General features: G+C 43.2%; 1 protein-coding gene and 1 pseudogene across 1 annotated transcript; both read left to right on the forward strand.

Moving 5' to 3' along the window:
- The first annotated feature begins 761 nt into the window (after positions 1-761).
- LOC126088147 (probable cytochrome P450 6a14) lies at positions 762-14,252 on the forward strand. Its single transcript, XM_049906264.1, has 2 exons — positions 762-1,026; positions 14,050-14,252. The coding sequence occupies exons 1-2, from the start codon at positions 762-764 to the stop codon at positions 14,250-14,252; spliced, it is 468 nt and encodes a 155-aa protein (XP_049762221.1).
- LOC126089586 (5S ribosomal RNA) lies at positions 3,803-3,920 on the forward strand (annotated as a pseudogene).
- Positions 14,253-19,785: the final 5,533 nt, after the last annotated feature.

Consider the following 19,785-nt stretch of genomic DNA (forward strand, 5'->3'; position numbering starts at 1 on the left):
TTGTTACCAATATTAGTTTATTTCCAACAATAAGCAGCTTTCACTCGGTTAATACTCGGCAGAAATCAAACCTCCATTTGGATCGGAGTTCCTTAACTCTTGTGCAAAAAGGTGCGCAGTATGCTGCTGTATCCATTTTCAATAAGCTGCCACTCGAATTCAAAAATCTTAGCAGTAATCCACGCGCTTTCAAATCGAAACTGGGTCACTCCTTCTATTATGTCGAGGAGTTCCTTGAAAAATTAAGCTGATTCTCATTGTATTTCTGATAGCGTTTGCTTAAACTTATGGACTGATTTTCTTTCAGGTTCATGAACATTTATTTTTATCTGTTATTACTTTTATGTTGTAATATGTAATGACACGTTCCATGACCTTGGAGATCTGCTCCTCAATTTGGTCCTACGGAACTTGACATGTAAATAAAAAATAAATAAATAAATCACAACAACGTTTCACCAGGCAACGCCGGTCAACTGCTGTTTGTGTATGAGAAATCGGTTGGAAAGTTTCCTGATGTCAGCACGTTGTAGGTGTCGCCACCCTTGCGTGAATGCTCTGAAAAGCTAATCATTTGCATATCACAGCATCTTCTTCCTGTCGGTTAAATTTCGCGTCTGTAGCACGTCGTCTTCGTGGTGTAACAATTTTAATGGCCAGTAGTTGAGTTATTCATATCTAAAAGGTAATCAGCAACTACTGTTGAGCTTGGGAATGCTGTGGTGACTGTCAGATGACAGTGAGAAGGCTTACCGAGTACGATGCTTGTTGCAGAGACGCTGCGGAAGTACCCGCCGGTGATGATACTCAACAGGGAGAGCAACGCCGGGTACCGGATTCCCGACACCGACGTAGTCCTCGACAAGGGCACTCCCATCATAGTTACGGTGTACGGCCTGCACCACGACCCCAACATCTTCCCGGACCCCGAGCGCTTCGACCCCGAGAGGTTCTCTGAGGAGCAGAAGGCCCAGAGACACCCCTACGTCTACCTGCCGTTCGGAGAGGGGCCTCGCATCTGCATAGGTGAGTCCTGAAGCTGTACCAGGTGCCCTTCACCCTCAAAGCAACACCGCCCAAACTTTACAAATGTCAGTTTACGTCATAATAAAATTGGTTCAAATGGTTCAAAAATGGTTCAAATGGCTCTGAGCACTATGCGACTTAACTTCTGAGGTCATCAGTCGCCTAGAACTTAGAACTAATTAAACCTAACTAACCTAAGGACATCACACACATCCATGTCCGAGGCACGATTCGAACCTGCGACCGTAGCGGTCGCGCTGTTCCAGACTGCAGCGCCTAGAACCCGTCATAATCTCCTCACAAGCAAATAACATGTTCAGGCTAGAACAAACATTAAGAGTACACACTCCCGCCATGAGCAGTGTTTAAGATTTTCTTTAAATTCCAGATTACAGAAAGGGTAAACCTTTCCTCGACGCGAAGGTTGGTTTCAAAATCGCAGTGCTCCAAGACGCACGGTCCTATTGCATGTACTATGCTTTCGCCTTCGTTCTACCCTAGAACCGACTTAAGCAGCCAGTTATAAGGGGACTTGTAGTATGAGGTGGACTCCCATCTACTGTGCAACGTTTACCAAATGATTATCAGAGTGTAAAAAGGCGGTAAACGACCGAAAAATGTCCTGGGACCAACCCACGACCCGCACCTCTGGGTTATCAGACTGCCACTCGGTCACTTCTTTTTCCTCTGGCGTCTAATCGACCCTTCCGTCCGAGCTTACGCTCGCCACTCCACCTTGTAACACCTCCGATTTATATTAGCCGACCTGATCTGATCGAATAGCAGCCCAATAATTATTATTAATGTGACCGTGTACCTAATGGGGCTGGCAATCGGAATTGACTGCTACGGAAGTTGTTACTTTCCAGTTCGTCCTTCTCAATACTGTAATAATGAAATGTCTGGTAACAAGAAGAACACCAACACAATTTCACTAATTACGAACCTATATTCGTCTCAAAAACACAAAAAGGAGGAGACAGCCACTGCCTTCGTCATACGTATCTAATTACGGCTAATCTCAGCACAGGCTTCTTCATTTTTCATTATCGTCACACGTTAATCCATCACTCCAATCCAACACTGCAATCCAACACTGCAATCCAAAGAGATGCCGGCGCGGTAGACGCGAAACCAAAATATCGGCACTAGAATATCACTAATCACTTTCGTAACAATACTTCTACACTTTCCCGGTATTATTCTAGCACAAAGGGGTTAAACCGCGGCGATGGCAACTCCCTTTGTCGATAAAGCCTCGCATTACAACTGGCCTCCACACACCTCTACCCGCAACATGGCGACTGACGCAACTCCCCACACTCGCTCACGCAACACGACACAATCGATTGTTTGCCCTATCGACCTGTGCCGAGTGCAAATTTATAGTAAGGGCCTACGGGCCCCTTACAACCTCCAAAGGCAGAGTCTCTTAGATGATCTGCACCTGCCATTAGTGGCTCCAGCGTCATCCTCTCGCAAATAATCCTTTATCAGCTCTTAAAACCAAATTTATTTTCTCTCGGAATCAGAACTGAAGGGACAACTCTTGTCTTTGAGAAGTTAAAATGTTTCCCTTTTAACATTCTCACCTAGCCTAATTAACGCAGATAATAACTAATATATCAATACAATATTTTGCTCGATGACTTTCTGTCAGTTTCTACGAAATGTGACCGTTCTGTCAGAAAAGTACGATTCCAATCACACAACTATATCCACATCATTTGCGAAGTATCGATGTGGATGTAGTTCCGCTATTGGATTCCTAATTTTCTGCCAGAACGGTCACAGTTCGTAGTAACTGACAGAAAGTCATCGAGTAAAATAGAACTGATATCTGGTCTTGCCCAAAGGCCCAGCACGACATTCTTCATTTCAATGACTGCTTCACAGCCTGTGCCGCCTGGGTCCTTCCCACCAACACCAGCTTTTCTGAACTGCGCAAGTGGGAACTCTCATTGAAATGTATTCTATGTTCCCAAGACCATCCTGGCCTGTTGTTATGAATTACTACACATATATCACAACAGTACAAACCGGCGATGGGGGCGGAAATGTTAAGCTATAAAATTACGAATTACTCAATTTTCCTACAAGATAAACTGGTCCAAGTTCTTCCCCACATAAATAACTTTGTGCTTTTAACTTCCATTTATTATATAAAACCGCAGGACGGAACATGTAGTCGGTCTGTCAACCATTGCCCACAGAGACGGTCTCTCACGGATCCTGCCTTACGCCATTCTCACTTTCATACGAATAATACAGAACTTTTTTTCACCATTACAAAGATCGTTGGAATCATTTTGAAGACTTACATTTATTTTACATGTTTTCCGTACTGTATTATGTTCTGCCTTTCTATTTAAAATCAATGACATTCCAATAATTTTTTTTTGTAATTCGCGCCATTTTTGTTGAAATTTAACGGTTTTTCGTTCCAAGGTTTTAGGGTCAAACATTTTTACCCACCCATCCAAGGACTTTTACCATGATTGTGATCTGTGAACGCAGTCGCTTTATTAAATATCGCCATCTTTTCTACAGTACACACAGAATTTCGTAACACTGAACAATGAACTACACATTATCATTATAGCATTACTTGCTACTATATGTACAGTGCGAAAAACGCATTTTAAGATCACAAATCAAACGGAAAAGCTTTCTCTACATCCACATTTACCTTTCTGGCAGTCAGTACTTCAGAACACAATATGACTCTTTTATTTCAGAAATGACAATATTTTTCTTCTTGAATGTGTAAGTATCAGGCAACGGCCTTGCCACAGTTGATACACCGGTTCCCGTGAGATCACCGAAGTTAAGCGCTGTTGGGCGTGGTCTGCACTTGGATGGGTGACCATCCAGGCCGCCATGCGCTGTTGCCATTTTTCGGGGTGCACTCAGACTCGTGATGCCAACTGAGGAGCTACTCGACCGAATGGTAGCGGCTTCAGTCAAGAATACTATCATAACGACAGGGAGAGTGGTGTACTGACCCCACGCCCCCCCTATCCGCATCCCCCTCTGAGGATGACCCGGCGGTCGGGTGGTCTCGATGGGCCACTTGTGGCCTGTAGACAGAATGTCTTTTTTTATAATGTGCTAATACCCGTCAGCTTATTATCTTCCTATTGTGCCAGTTACATCTTACTCTTAAGATTAAAGTTTATAGCATTAAACACTAAATTCCTGCCATCTTGACAACTACAAAGTCTTCGTTCTTTACAACGCAAATTCTCGTTCTTCGATCCTAAAACGTATACTTTCTCATACAGGGTGTTTCAAAAATGACCGGTATATTTGAAACGGCAATAAAAATTAAACGAGCAGCGATAGAAATACACCGTTTGTTGCAATATGCTTGGGACAACAGAACATTTTCAGGCGGACAAACTTTCGAAATTACAGTAGTTACAATTTTCAACAACAGATGGCGCTGCAAGTGATGTGAAAGATATAGAAGACAACGCAGTCTGTGGGTGTGCCATTCTGTACGTCGTCTTTCTGCTGTAAGCGTGTGCTGTTCACAACGTGCAAGTGTGCTGTGGACACCATGGTTTATTCCTTAGAACAGAGGATTTTTCTGGTGTTGGAATTCCACCGCCTAAAACACAGTGTTGTTGCAACAAGACGAAGTTTTCAACGGAGGTTTAATGTAACCAAAGGACCGAAAAGCGATACAATAAAGGATCTGTTTGAAAAATTTCAACGGACTGGGAACGTGACGGATGAACATGCTGGAAAGGTAGGGCGACCGCGTACGGCAACCACAGAGGGCAACGTGCAGCTAGTGCAGCAGGTGATCCAACAGCGGCCTCGGGTTTCCGTTCGCCGTGTTGCAGCTGCGGTCCAAATGACGCCAACGTCCACGTATCGTCTCATGCGCCAGAGTTTACACCTCTATCCATACAAAATTCAAATGCGGCAACCCCTCAGCGCCACTACCATTGCTGCACGAGAGACATTCGCTAACGATGTAGTGCACAGGATTGATGACGGCGATATGCATGTGGGCAGCATTTGGTTTACTGACGAAGCTTATTTTTACCTGGACGGCTTCGTCAATAAACAGAACTGGCGCATATGGGGAACCGAAAAGCTCCATGTTGCAGTCCCATCGTCCCTGCATCCTCAAAAAGTACTGGTCTGGGCCGCCATTTCTTCCAAAGGAATCATTGGCCCATTTTTCAGATCCGAAACGATTACTGCATCACGCTATCTGGACATTCATCGTGAATTTGTGGCGGTACAAACTGCCTTAGACGACACTGCGAACATCTCGTGGTTTATGCAAGATGGTGCCCAGCCACATCGCACGGCCGACGTTTTTAATTTCCTGAATGAATATTTCGATGATCGTGTGATTGCTTTGGGCTATCCGAAACATACAGAAGGCGGCGTGGATTGGCCTCCCTATTCGCCAGACATGAACCCCTGTGACTTCTTTCTGTGGGGACACTTGAAAGACCAGGTGTACCGCCAGAATCCAGAAACAATTGAACAGCTGAAGCAGTACATCTCATCTGCATGTGAAGCCATTCCGCCAGACACGTTGTCAAAGGTTTAGGGTAATTTCATTCAGAGACTACGCCATATTATTGCTACGCATGGTGGATATGTGGAAAATATCGAATATAGAGTTTCCCAGACCGCAGCGCCATCTGTTGTTGACAATTGTAACTACTGTAATTTCGAAAGTTTGTCTGCCTGAAAATGTACTGTTGTCCCAAGCATATTGCAACAAACGGTGTATTTCTATCGCTGCTCGTTTAGTTTTTATTACCGTTTCAAATATACCGGTCATTTTTGAAACACCCTGTAATTAAAATTCTTGTTATTCCTTCTCTAAAACTGTAATTTTTCTCCCTTAAAGCTATCAGCGCCATTCAATAATTAAAGAGACAAATTGGTCTGGAGAAAAAAGCGTTTATTTTTGCAAAACAATACTTCTTCAATTTTTCAATATAATCACCATGAACGTATATGCACTTGTTCCAACGGGCTACAATATTTCTATTCCGGCTGCAAAGAACTCTTTATCTTGATGTTTGAACCAATTTCTCACAAATGTTTTCACGTTCTCATTGTCCTGGAACCTCTTCCCAGGTAAATGTCAATGTCGTGTGACTAGGGCCTCCCGTCGGGTAGATCGTTCGCCTGGTACAAGTCTTTCCATTTGACGCCACTTTGGCGACTTGCGCGTCGATGGGGATGAAATGGTGATTATGAGGACAACACAACACCCAGTCCCTGAGCGGAGAAAATCTCCGACCCAGCTGGGAATCGAACCCGGGCCCTTAGGATTGATACTCTGTCGCGCTGACCACTCAGCTACCGAGTGCGATCGCTTCCCAGGTGTTCCCTCCTTCGGTGCATTAAAAAAATGCAAATCACTTGGTGCTAAATCAGGACAGTAAGGTTGATGTGGCAGTACTTCCCTGCCCATTTTGTCGATGTTTTCACGTGTTAGTTGAGCAACATGAGGACGTACGTTGCCTTGATGGAGAATCACACCTCTCCTCTGAGATCCATGACGTCTCTCTCTCATGGCTGGCTTCACCTTGTTTAAAAGCAAATACTAGAAGTATTGACAGGTGAGTTAGTGTGCTTCCACTCCATGATTCGTCTTTTTGATCCTGGCTCATAGTATTGAAGCCAAGTTTCATCAAAAGTTAAAATTTTGTTGAGGAAGTGCTCAGATTCTCTTTCATAATGTTCTTTTAGCTCTCTGCACACTCTCAATGTTATTTCCCTGTGTAGGCGCATCGACTGCTTTGGGACCCATCTTGCACATGTTTGGCGGTACTTCAGCATGTTACAGATAATGTTATGAGCTGTACCAGTACTAACTTGAACGTTGTCAGCTATCATTTCCAAAGTCACACGGTGGTCGGCACGATTAATGTTATCGATTCGACTTTCAAGTGAGGGAGTTAAAATTGCAACTGGTGGGCCAGAAGGTGTCCGTCAGTCACTGAGTCGTGCAACTTGCTCACTTGCAAAATTTTGCACGATTCATACAACCTTTACCATAAACTTTAGATATTCTACAGTATATATTTACTGATTTCTCGCCTTCAGCAAGTAAAAAACGAATAACAGAACGTTGTTTAACTAAAGTTGACCTTCCAGGCGGACTCACAATCTTAAAATGTATTTTGGAGGTTATAAACAAAACATTGTTGGTACATCAGCTGATTAGGGCTCATCCCGGTGATGTAGACTTAATAAAGCCATAAAAGTGCCAAACTTGCGCTACTAACAGTTTTTTCCCCAGACCAATTTGTCTCTTTAAGTATTTAATGACCCTCGTACAATTTGTCATTCTTCGTTTTTTATATTCTATGCTGAAGACTTGAATATATTTTAGTTTCTCTGTAAAGAAAGTTTCCCGTGAAGCTGGTCATCCTGCCTCCATCGAGTCGAACGAAACTTGCACTCCTTATTGCTTCAAACGAACTATCAGAACGAGCAAGACAGTTCATTGCTGCTGATCCACAGGGTCCCACTCTTCTGGCAGTCAAGCTCATTCACTTCTCTCTTGCTATTTCTACAGCATTACAATTTTTCAACTGTGTTCTTGTTTCGTTTCACACAAAAGTTACATCTACATGTGGTTATAAATGGGTTTCTTCACGTATTTTCAAGTATCTATCAACTGACTTCACATCCCCCACAATTTCTTCCGTTTCACTTAACGTTGTTATTACTTCAAGTTAAGGTAGGACTTATATAGGAAATCAAAAGGACCCACGGATTGAATTCAGTCACAAGCAGGGAAAAATATCTAAAATGTACTTATCCTGTGAATTGTTATATTTTAAACGTTGTGACGTCCTTTTTCGGACAGAGGTCCACACGAGACTTATTTCTGCATTACGAATCTCTAAAGTGTTTTATTGTGTCATCAGCCCATATTCCGTCAGTTCGGTGCTTCATTATGTTCTTACCTCTTGGAACCACACAGGTAACTTCACTGGTTCACCTTTCATACAGCCAGCTGGTTTCATGTCACGCCTATCCCTGATTCATCGTCAGTATGATTGTAATTTGGTTTGCTGCTCCAGACCATCCCGTGATCCATTTGTCTCCTTTCCGCCCTCTCCTCCCCAGAGATTCCACACGTGCTTGTCTACATTGTTCGTCAAGTAGTCCTCAGTTTTTAAAATGATTTTCTCGTGAAAAATTCAACTGTTACTGCCTTTCATCAGTACACAGTGACTGATCGTAGAAGGTTCCTTCTAGACACATGGGAATGTTAGTTTTGAAACTTATGTTTAATTTTCAATACGTTACAGAGCATTTATAATCTTTTATTTCTTTCATTGTAACTCCAGTCATTGTCTTCAACATTCCCAATTACAACAGGCCATTAGTTGGCCATAGGATCGTATTGTTAATTTGTGCGATTCCATCTTAATGTGTTGATTTCTCATTACTTACGTATCATTATTACATTTACACGAACATTCATACTCTGGAAATCACCGTAAAGTACTCGGCGATGGGTTCTTACACACAGTAGTGTTTTCTTCCGTTCCAGTCGTGGGTGGAATGCCGGAAGAATGGCTGCTCCACGCTCCTCTGATCACTACAGTTATTCTGATTTTCTTACTAGTCTCAGTGGGAGCGACATGCAGAGAGCTGCGACACGTTTCCAACTTCCTCACTTAAGTGATGGTGGCTCATGGGACATCACGAGATCCGAAATCTGAAAGGGGGACTATTTTATCACCGGAATATCTTACCCAAGAGGATGCCATCATCATTAAGCTACGCAGTAGTGCTTCCTGCCCTTAGGATAAATAATGTCTGTAGTTTCCCTTGCTTTCAATAGTTTGTAGTATCGACAAAGCAGTTGGCCAGTGTTGACACGGTCAATCGCTCACGCAGACTGTTGCCCCCAAAGCTGCTGCCCCTCTTGAGGAATCACGTGACTGACTGATGTGGTTCTTGGCGCTTCAGTTCGGAACCGTGCTGCTGCTACGGTCGCAGGTTTCAATCCTGCCTCGGGCATGGATGTGTGTGATGTCCTCAGGTTAGTTAGATTTAGGTAGTTGTAAGTCTAGGGGACTGATGACCTCAGATGTTAAGTCTCATAGTGCTCAGAGCCATTTGAACACACTCTTTGCTACATACATGCTCACACACACACACGCTCACACACACACACACGCTCTCACACACACACACACACACACACACACACACACACACACACACACATTCACATTACAAGTGTTAATCTTGTTTCTTTATGTATATTTTTTATTATTATTTAATACTTGCCTTCCTTACTTCGACACATTCTTGTTTCTTGGCGCCCTCAATGTGGCGAGCCCGCTCTCCCAGTTCGGTGTGGTTTTTTATTGTATCCATAATTAAGCTAGAGGCGAGTCACAGTTAGGTAAAATCCTGATCGTACACGTCGTTTAGTATAGCAGTGGAATGCTGATGTACATGGATATACTTAACTACAACGATATCCTGTACATTGACGAGAAAAAAAAAACTCGCAGCACAAAATAATTAATGTAAAGTAATGAAATTTCGGAATGCGATTGTCTGGGTGACATTCGCAAATGACAAATATTCCAAGATCACAGGTCAATGTAAGCACGAGATAAGCCATTCCAAATTTGAGATGCTGGTAAATTAATAACCGATGTAGCCAACAGAATGTTTCGTGTAAGCGTGGCAAACGTGCATCTATTGTGTCCTACAGGAGCCGGATGTCAGTTTGTGGGACGGAGTTCTCTGCCTGTTGCACTTGGTCGATCAATCCAGGGATAGTTAACGCTGTTCGTGGATGACGCTGGACTTATTCCGATGATGTCCCATACGTGGTCGACTGGAGACAGATCAGGTCATCGAGCACGCCAAGGCAACAAGTCGACACTCTGTAGGGCATGTTGAGTTATAACAGCGGTACGTGGGCGAGTGTTATCCTATTGGAAAACACCCCCGGAATGCTGTTCATGAACGGCGGCCCAACAGGTGGAGTCACCAGATGGATGTACAAATAAGAGTCAGGGTGCGTGGGATAAACACGAGGGTGCTTCTTTTGTCATGCAAAATCGCACTCCAGATCATTACTCTGGGAGTAGGACCAGTGTGGCTAGCACGCAGACAGGTTGGTTTCAGACAAAGAACTGGCTTCCTTCTAACCAATACACGGCCACCATGCGCTTCCAGACGGAACAAGCTTGCATCACAAAACACAACAGAGATCCACCCTGCCCTCCAATGAGCTCTCGCTTGGCAACACTGAAACCGCAAACGGCGGTGGTTTGGGGTCAGTGGAATGTCTCGGAGCTGTGCTTAAAGTATCCAGTTTGTAACAGATCGTTGTTTCACTGTCGTGCCAACTGCTGCTCAAATTGCTGCTGCAGATGCAATACTATGGGCCAGAACCGTACGTCGAGCACGACGGTCTTCCCTCTCGGTAATGACCTGTGGCCGTTCTAGTATGATAAAAAAAGACAAAACTAAATAACTCAAATATATTTCAATTCTATCAATTTAAATCTGTATTTCATACTAGAATGTCGTGTTTCCAGTCTGGCACAGCTTTGCCACAGGAGACACGAAAGCGGTCGAAGACGTCCGTCTTCTGGTCGGCTCCTGATCGTTGTCAGAAGGAGGCTAGTTTCTGATTACGCAAATACTTCTATTATTTGGAAAAGAACAACCCGGATTTCTTTACGTAATCAGTATGAATTTTATAATTACCTAAGGGACCTTTAACAATGAATAGTAAAAAAAAATTGAATTTGCAAACGAAATCATTAATAAATGTGGCAGCTATGAATTGTATAGAAGACAAGGAGCGGCTTTCTGTCTACGACCAGGATGCCGCAGTATTCTCTGCTGTAGTAAAGGCTGTTTGACATTTATAAAAATAATATGGCATGGAGGATAAAAAAGTATAAAGGAAAAGAACAGAATAAGAAGTCTGGTAAACACTAAATACACTCCTGGAAATGGAAAAAAGAACACATTGACACCGGTGTGTCAGACCCACCATACTTGCTCCGGACACTGCGAGAGGGCTGTACAAGCGATGATCACACGCACGGCACAGCGGACACACCAGGAACCGCGGTGTTGGCCGTCGAATGGCGCTAGCTGCGCAGCATTTGTGCACCGCCGCCGTCAGTGTCAGCCAGTTTGCCGTGGCATACGGAGCTCCATCGCAGTCTTTAACACTCGTAGCATGCCGCGACAGCGTGGACGTGAACCGTATGTGCAGTCTACGGACTTTGAGCGAGGGCGTATAGTGGGCATGCGGGAGGCCGGGTGGACGTACCGCCGAATTGCTCAACACGTGGGGCGTGAGGTCTCCACAGTACATCGACGTTGTCGCCAGTGGTCGGCGGAAGGTGCACGTGCCCGTCGACCTGGGACCGGACCGCAGCGACGCACGGATGCACGCCAAGACCGTAGGATCCTACGCAGTGCCGTAGGGGACCGCACCGCCACTTCCCAGCAAATTAGGGACACTGTTGCTCCTGGGGTATCGGCGAGGACCATTCGCAACCGTCTCCATGAAGCTGGGCTACGGTCCCGCACACCGTTAGGCCGTCTTCCGCTCACGCCCCAACATCGTGCAGCCCGCCTCCAGTGGTGTCGCGACGGGCGTGAATGGAGGGACGAATGGAGACGTGTCGTCTTCAGCGATGAGAGTCGCTTCTGCCTTGGTGCCAATGATGGTCGTATGCGTGTTTGGCGCCGTGCAGGTGAGCGCCACAATCAGGACTGCATACGACCGAGGCACACAGGGCCAACACTCGGCATCATGGTGTGGGGAGCGATCTCCTACACTGGCCGTACACCACTGGCGATCGTCGAGGAGACACTGAATAGTGCACGGTACATCCAAACTGTCATCGAACCCATCGTTCTACCATTCCTAGACCGGCAAGGGAACTTGCTGTTCCAACAGGACAATGCACGTCCGCATGTATCCCGTGCCAGCCAACGTGCTCTAGAAGGTGTAAGAACTACCCTGGCCAGCAAGATCTCCGGATCTGTCCCCAATTGAGCATGTTTGGGACTGGATGAAGCGTCGTCTCACGCGATCTGCACGTCCAGCACGAACGCTGGTACAACTGAGGCGCCAGGTGGAAATGGCATGGCAAGCCGTTCCACAGCACTACATCCAGCATCTCTACGATCGTCTCCATGGGAGAATAGCAGCCTGCATTGCTGCGAAAGGTGGATATACACTGCACTAGTGCCGACATTGTGCATGCTCTGTTGCCTGTGTCTATGTGCCTGTGGTTCTGTCAGTGTGATCATGTGATGTATCTGACCCCAGGAATGTGTCAATAAAGTTTCCCCTTCCTGGGACAATGAATTCACGGTGTTCTTATTTCAATTTCCAGGAGTGTATATTCAAACAATTCTCACTATTCAAATTAGGGCTTATTTATAAACAATATAATTTACATAAGTACTTTTCTAACAGTATGGTGCGATCAGATTTCAGCCTGTCCTGTGCTGTCTCCTTGGTTCACGTTTTTTTTTTTTCACAAATTACAGTCACTACTTTTCTCCTTTCGTTGAAGACAATTCTTGCACTGTTCAACACGTCCGATTACAATAACTTGCTGATTTACAGCTTCGAACATGAATTACCTTAAATTTATTAATTAATAATGTTGTCTGCACGCTAGCAAGACGGCTCACTTTTTTAACTTAAAGTCGACCTCCTTTACGTTTTCACATAACAAGTAGAAGTATATTAAAATCTGAAGATCTACAAAGTTTGTTACCGTCATCTTTTATTTAGATCGAAGCGGAACGTCAGTTCAGCTTCTGTTAAAATGTCTCTTTGACTGCGCAATCGATGTATTAGCGTCCGCGCTAGATGCGCATCTTTACAGTTATGTAAATTATACAAAACAAATGTCTTTCAAAGGGTACTCAAAGCTTTCATAGGACGGAAATACCAATAATATTACATCGTGCGGAACCCGTACATTCTCGTGATCACCGCTGTCAACAGCCATGTATAGTAGCTACATTCCCGTCAAGTCTCATATCGCAGGACCAACATGTAGCTTCTCGTAGCCCCATTACATGACGTCGTTCAACCTCAGTGTGGTGCTGAAAATAGCGTCTTTCTCGTCTTTAAGGAATTCTTGACTACCATATGTACACCACATCCAATCTCAAAGCTTACTAACTCTCACGTTCCAGCGTGTATTAAAGCAAACCTGATTTGCATCCTCATACTGGCGGTACTACCGCAACTCGTATGCGATTGGCACGAAATCTGAATAGACTTCATCTTTCAGATGCAAAAACACGCCTGCCAACTTTCGTTTATGTCGCACAGCTCGTTCTTGATGCTGCGATTTTCTTTTCCGTCAGTGGAGTAATGCTAGGTATTTTCCTTTCACGGTTCCTTGCGTTTCTTAACGCATTCTTGAACTGAATTATTAAACCTGAGTTCTCGATGTTGTTGTGCTCCTGACTGTACATGGTGATCGCTTCTTTCACCAGTCTGTCAGTCACATTAAGGTAAAGGCCGGAATGGCATGTTATAGATGCATAAAAGTATTTCGATTTTCCTCTCTCGCGAGTGCTTCACGTGTTGGGTTGTATTATACACCAGGGGGTTGTTACGATGAGTATATGAGCGTGTGTAGAAAAATAACACGAACGTGACTTTCGCATATCGGAACATTTGGTAACGCTCGATGTTGGTCACTGTATGTTAACAGCTGATTTTCAAACAGTTATAGTCTCTTTTTATTTAAACTGTACGTAAAAGTATAGCTCTCGAACGTACACGGGTTTTTGGAGCATTTAAAAAGATTTTCATGGGCCAGAACAAAGTTGACCACATTTAAATAAAAACCGACTTGGACTGTTTGTGATCACATTTTTTTCATGATTCAGCAAGTTCAGATATTACAGACTTCTCATTTCGCGACACAACACCTGCCTCTTGTTACAAAATTTGAGAGGGTATTTTTGTACTCTAGCAAATGTTTCTTGTTTCAGGCATGCGGTTTGGTCTGGTGCAAACGAAGGTGGGCCTTATAAACATACTGTCGAGATACGGCGTTGAACCCAGCGAGAAGAGCGTTCGCCACTTGTTCCTGGAACCGAGGTCTTTCCTGATGACACCCAAGGGCGGGACACAGCTGAGGCTCAGCAAGAGGCCCAGCGTAGCGTCCTGCCACAAGACACCACTTCCTCTGTAAAAGGCTGCCACCCAGACATTCCCAAAACTGTACATAGTGTATATAATACTGTATTATTTCGTTACTGAATGCTGACTGATTGTTTTTAATAAAGAGATTGTCGTGAAACCTCTAGCCTCTCGAGTAATCACAATGTCATTCATACCTGACGTACCCTTCGTATCAAGCTTGTAATACTAAAACTGAGAATGATATTCGAAAGATATTAGTTTCACAATTTCCGCCTCCGGTAGCTGAGTGGACAGCCGGACGGTAGCTCAGCGTGTTCGGTCAGAGAGTTAGCTGACCTCTGTAATAAAGAAACTGTGTTAGAGGATCAACGCTGGAACAAGTGTCATAGGACATCCGCCCCGAACAAATACAACGATCAGTTACGAACAAAACGAGATCAACCAAAAAAAAAAAAAATAGTGGTCAGCGCAATAGAATGTCAATCCTAAGGTCCTGGGTTCGATTGCCGGCTGGGTCGAAGATTTTTTCGGCTCAGGGACTGGCTGTTTTGTAGTCCTAATCATCATCATTTTCATCCTCATCGACGCGCAAGTCACCGAAGTGGCTTCAAATCGAAAAGACCTGCTCCGGCGAACTATATACCCGACGGGAGGTCCTAGTCATACGACATTTATTTATTTACAACAAGTATTGTAATCCATTCAGTTGTCAATCTGTGATAGATATGTCTGTTTATATTATCAATACATAACTTTTTCCCCTTTTTGCTCATTACTTTCTTTTACATAAGGCATCTTCTCCTGAGTCTTTTTATGGCTTTATTGTGTTCGATGTAGTGTGACTCTTTTTACAAATCCATACATGCTATAGAAGTGAATGTATGTACACTCATGTTCAGAAAAAAAACAGAACACCTTGATTTCAGCCGTAAATAGGAATATTAAAAAGGGTAGGAAGATTTTTCTGTTTAGAAAAAGTGACAAAAAGCAGATTTCAGAGTACCTGACAGCTCAACACAAAAGTTTTGTCTCAAGTACAGATAGTGTTGAGGATCAGTGGACAAAGTTCAAAACCGTAATACATTATGCGTTAGATGAGTATGTGCCAAGCAAGATCGTAAGAGATGGAAAAGAGCCACCGTGGTACAACAACCGAGTTAGAAAACTGCTGCGGAAGCAAAGGGAACTTCACAGCTAACATAAACATAGCCAAAGCTTTGCAGACAAACAAAAATTACGCGAAGCGAAATGTAGTGTGAGGAGGGCTATGCGAGAGGCGTTCAATAAATCCGAAAGTAAAGTTCTATGTACTGACTTGGCAGAAAATCCTAAGAAATTTTGGTCTTATGTCAAAGCGGTAGGTAGATCAAAACAAAATGTCCAGACACTCTGTGACCAAAATGGTACTGAAACAGAGAATGACAGACTAAAGGCCGAAATACTAAATGTCTTTTTCCAAAGTTGTTTCACAGAGGAAGATTGCACTGTAGTTCCTTCTCTAGATTGTCGCACAGATGACAAAATGGAAGATATCGAAATAGACGACAGAGGGATAGAGGAACAATTAAAATCGCTCAAAAGAGGAAAGGCCTCTGGACCTGATGGGATACCAGTTCAATTTTACACAGAGTACGCGAAGGAACTTGCCCCCCTTCTTGCAGCGGTGTACCATAGGTCTCTAGAAGAGCGTAGCGTTCCAATGGATTGGAAAAGGGCTCAGGTCATCCCCGTTTTCAAGAAGGGACGTCGAACAGATGTGCAGAACTATAGACCTATATCTCTAACGTCGATCAGTTGTAGAATTTTGGAACACGTACTGTGTTCGAGTATAATGACTTTTCTGGAGACTAGAAATCTACTCTGTAGGAATCAGCATGGGTTTCGAAAAAGACGGTCATGTGAAACTCAGCTCGCGCTATTCGTCCGCGAGACTCAGAGCGCCATAGATACGGGTTCACAGGTAGATGCCGTGTTTCTTGACTTTCGCAAGGCGTTCGATACAGTTCCCCACAGTCGTTTAATGAACAAAGTAAGAGCATATGGACTATCAGACCAATTGTGTGATTGGATTGAGGAGTTCCTAGATAACAGGACGCAGCATGTCATTCTCAATGGAGAGAAGTCTTCCGAAGTAAGAGTGATTTCAGGTGTGCCGCAGGGGAGTGTCATAGGACCGTTGCTATTCACAATATACATAAATGACCTGGTGGATGACATCGGAAGTTCACTGAGGCTTTTTGCAGATGATGCTGTGGTGTACCGAGAGGTTGTAACAATGGAAAATTGTACTGAAATGCAGGAGGATCTGCAGCGAATTGACGAATGGTGCAGGGAATGGCAATTGAATCTCAATGTAGACAAGTGTAATGTGCTGCGAATATACAGAAAGATAGATCCTTTATCATTTAGCTACAAAATAGCAGGTCAGCAACTGGAAGCAGTTAATACCATAAATTATCTGGGAGTACGCATTAGGAGTGATTTAAAATTGAATGATCATATAATGTTGATCGTCGGTAAAGCAGATGCCAGACTGAGATTCATTGGAAGAATCCTAAGGAAATGCAATCCGAAAACAAAGGAAGTAGGTTACAGTACGCCTGTTCGCCCACTGCTTGAATACTGCTCAGCAGTGTGGGATCCGTACCAGATAGGGTTGATACAAGACATAGAGAAGATCCAACGGAGAGCAGCGCGCTTCGTTACAGGATCATTTAGTAATCGCGAAAGCGTTACGGAGATGATAGATAAACTCCAGTGGAAGACTCTGCAGACGCTCAGTAGCTCGGTACGGGCTTTTATTGAAGTTTCGAGAACATACCTTCACCGAAGAGTCAAGCAGTATATTGCTCCCTCCTACGTATATCTCGCGAAGAGACCATGAGGATAAAATCAGAGAGATTAGAGCCCACACAGAGGCATACCGACAATCCTTCTTTCCACGAACAATACGAGACTGGAATAGAAGGGAGAACCGATAGAGGTACTGAAGGTACCCTCCGCCACACACCGTCAGGTGGCTTGCGGAGTATGGATGTAGATGTAGAACGACCAGAGATGGGACGTTGATATCCTCTGAACATGTACATTAGTATCTTCTGGAGAAATGATTAGCATTTGAGCCATGTCGGGTTCAAGTCCTACATCGATATCGCGATGCAACAGAGTCTACCGGTAAAATATGCTTGCGGCTCTTGTTGTAGCTATAAACCGAAGGGAACGGATCAGCGTGACTTAAGGGGCTCCGGAAAGGCTCAAAATCATGAAAAGTTCAATTTTTACTTTTTTGCGTTTTCTGAATCTGCAGACTATTACCTTTTAATAGATATATAATTTATTCAATTCCGAAGATTACAACTGTTTTTAAATATTTTTTGAAATGTGTTCTACATCGGCGTGACCCACTGTGGCGCTGTTAAACTGCTGTCAAATGGTGTTATTATTAACGTCCGTGTTCATCAGGTACATTTTAGTGATGTGAGATAAAGTATGTGTTGTGGCTAACCTGTGAAGGGTCAATATATATCGCTGGTGTGATTGTCGATTGTTTCATGTTTATTTACTCTGTAGTTATCTCGAAAATATTCGTAATTAATTCTGTTTCTTGAGTCTCTGTTTTGTTGAAGTATAATACTGAGTAAAAGTTAAGTTATTAGAAATCCTCTGAAGGCTTTTAAGAAACGGAGAAATGTTGGAAAGCCAAAGGTATTTAGAAATATGGGAATGAAGATAGGTTCTAACATGGTACGAGCGATGCTTGGTTTAGACAAAGAACGCCTTCGAGCTGCAGACAGGGCTGTAAAGAGTCTATAAATACAAGCAAGAGTAAACAGGAGGAGGAATAAGAGGAAGCTGGAGGAGGAGTTGTAATATTATTGGTATTTCCGTCCTATGAAAGCTTTGAGTACCCTTTGAAAGACATTTGTTTTGTATAATTTACATAACTGTAAAGATGCGCATCTAGCGCGGACGCTAATACATCGATTGCGCAGTCAAAGAAACATTTTAACAGGAGCTGAACTGTCGTTCCGCTTCGATCTAAATAAAAGATGACGGTAGAAAACTTTTGTAGATCTTCAGATTTTAATGTGCTTCTGCTTGTTATGTGAAAACGTAAAGGAGGTCGACTTTAAGTTAAAAAAGTGAGCGGTCTTGCTAGCGTGCAGACAACTTTATTAATTAATAAAATTAAGGTAATTCATGTTCGAAACTGTACATCAGCAAGTTATTGTTATCGGAGGTGTTGAACAGTGCAAGAATTGTCTTCAACGAAAGGAGAAAAGTAGTGACTATAATTTGTGAAAAAAAAAAAAAACGTGACCCAAGAGACAGCACAGGACAGGCTGAAATCTGATCGCACCATACTGTTAGAAAAGTAATTACGTAAGTTGTATTGTTTATAAATAAGCTCTAATTTTGCTAGTGAGAATTGTTTGAATATATTTAGTGTTTACCAGACTTCTGTTCTTTTCCTTTATACTTTTTTATCCTCCATGCCATATTATTTTTATAAATGTCAAACAGCCTTTACTACAGCAGAGAATACTGCGGCATCCTGGTCGTAGACAGAAGGCCGCTCCTTGTCTTCTATACAATTCATAGCTGCCCCATTTACTAATGATTTCATTTGCAAATGCATTTTTTTATACTGTTCATTGTGAAAGGTCCCTTAGGTAATTATAAAATTCATACTAATTACGTAAAGAAATCCGGGTTGTTCTTTTCCCAATAATAGAAGTCTTTGCGTAATCAAAACCTAGCCTCCTTCTGACAACGATCAGGAGCCGACCAGAAGACGGACGTCTTCGACCGCTTTCGTGTCTCCTGTGGCAAAGCTGTGCCAGACTGGAAACACGACATTCTAGTATTAAATACAGATTTAAATTGATAGAATTGAAATATATTTAACGTAAGAAAAATAATATTTTTTTTATCATACTAGATCTGGCGCCCGAACAGGGACCTGATAAAAAATTTTAATCTGTTCTGTTATTGTTTCATGACATCATCCGGTGGACATCGGGAAGCCGTAAAGGAAGTACTGAATGAAACCGAGGAAGTATTAAAAAAAAAATTCGAAAATAACAGCAGTGCGCAAAACGACTGATGTAAGTACGGTTTTCATTACGCATAAAATCTCGCGTCTTGTATAAAAAAACTGATTGCCGGAATTTCTTTCCTTACTGCTTCATTTTATCCTATCGCTGTTATTTCCTTGCAGAGTTGCTTATTTATGTAGTTGGAATTCGTTTCTGATCATCTCTTCATGCAGTTTATTTGTTAGTATTATGAGCATCTTCATTGTTGCTACGGTTAAGAACACAAGATGGATGCCATAATAGCTGGATTAAGTGTTTAGTAGGTGTTTGTCACTTATTTTCAAAGTTAGGTGCCATCTTGTCTTCTACCCGGTATAGCTCTGTAATTGTCAACTACCGCGGTGTGACGTTTGACTATCAGCGCGCGCATCTGAGAGTTGACGATCGGCGTACCGCGAAATATTTCTTTGAGCAGTTACGTCACAAACTTGAAAATAAACATGGCAGATGACAAAGGAAAGCCGACAAACAGTCTGGATGACG

Source organism: Schistocerca cancellata, chromosome 6, assembly GCF_023864275.1.
Source record: "Schistocerca cancellata isolate TAMUIC-IGC-003103 chromosome 6, iqSchCanc2.1, whole genome shotgun sequence".
Classification (NCBI taxonomy): Eukaryota; Metazoa; Arthropoda; class Insecta; order Orthoptera; family Acrididae; genus Schistocerca; species Schistocerca cancellata.

Bases quoted from the DNA above. Each gene is read 5' to 3' on its own strand.
- LOC126088147 (XM_049906264.1), top strand. From the start codon at position 762: ATGCTTGTTGCAGAGACGCTGCGGAAGTACCCGCCGGTGATGATACTC. The intron at 1,027-14,049 runs GTGAGTCCTGAA...TTCTTGTTTCAG, and splicing joins GGGGCCTCGCATCTGCATAG to GCATGCGGTTTGGTCTGGTG.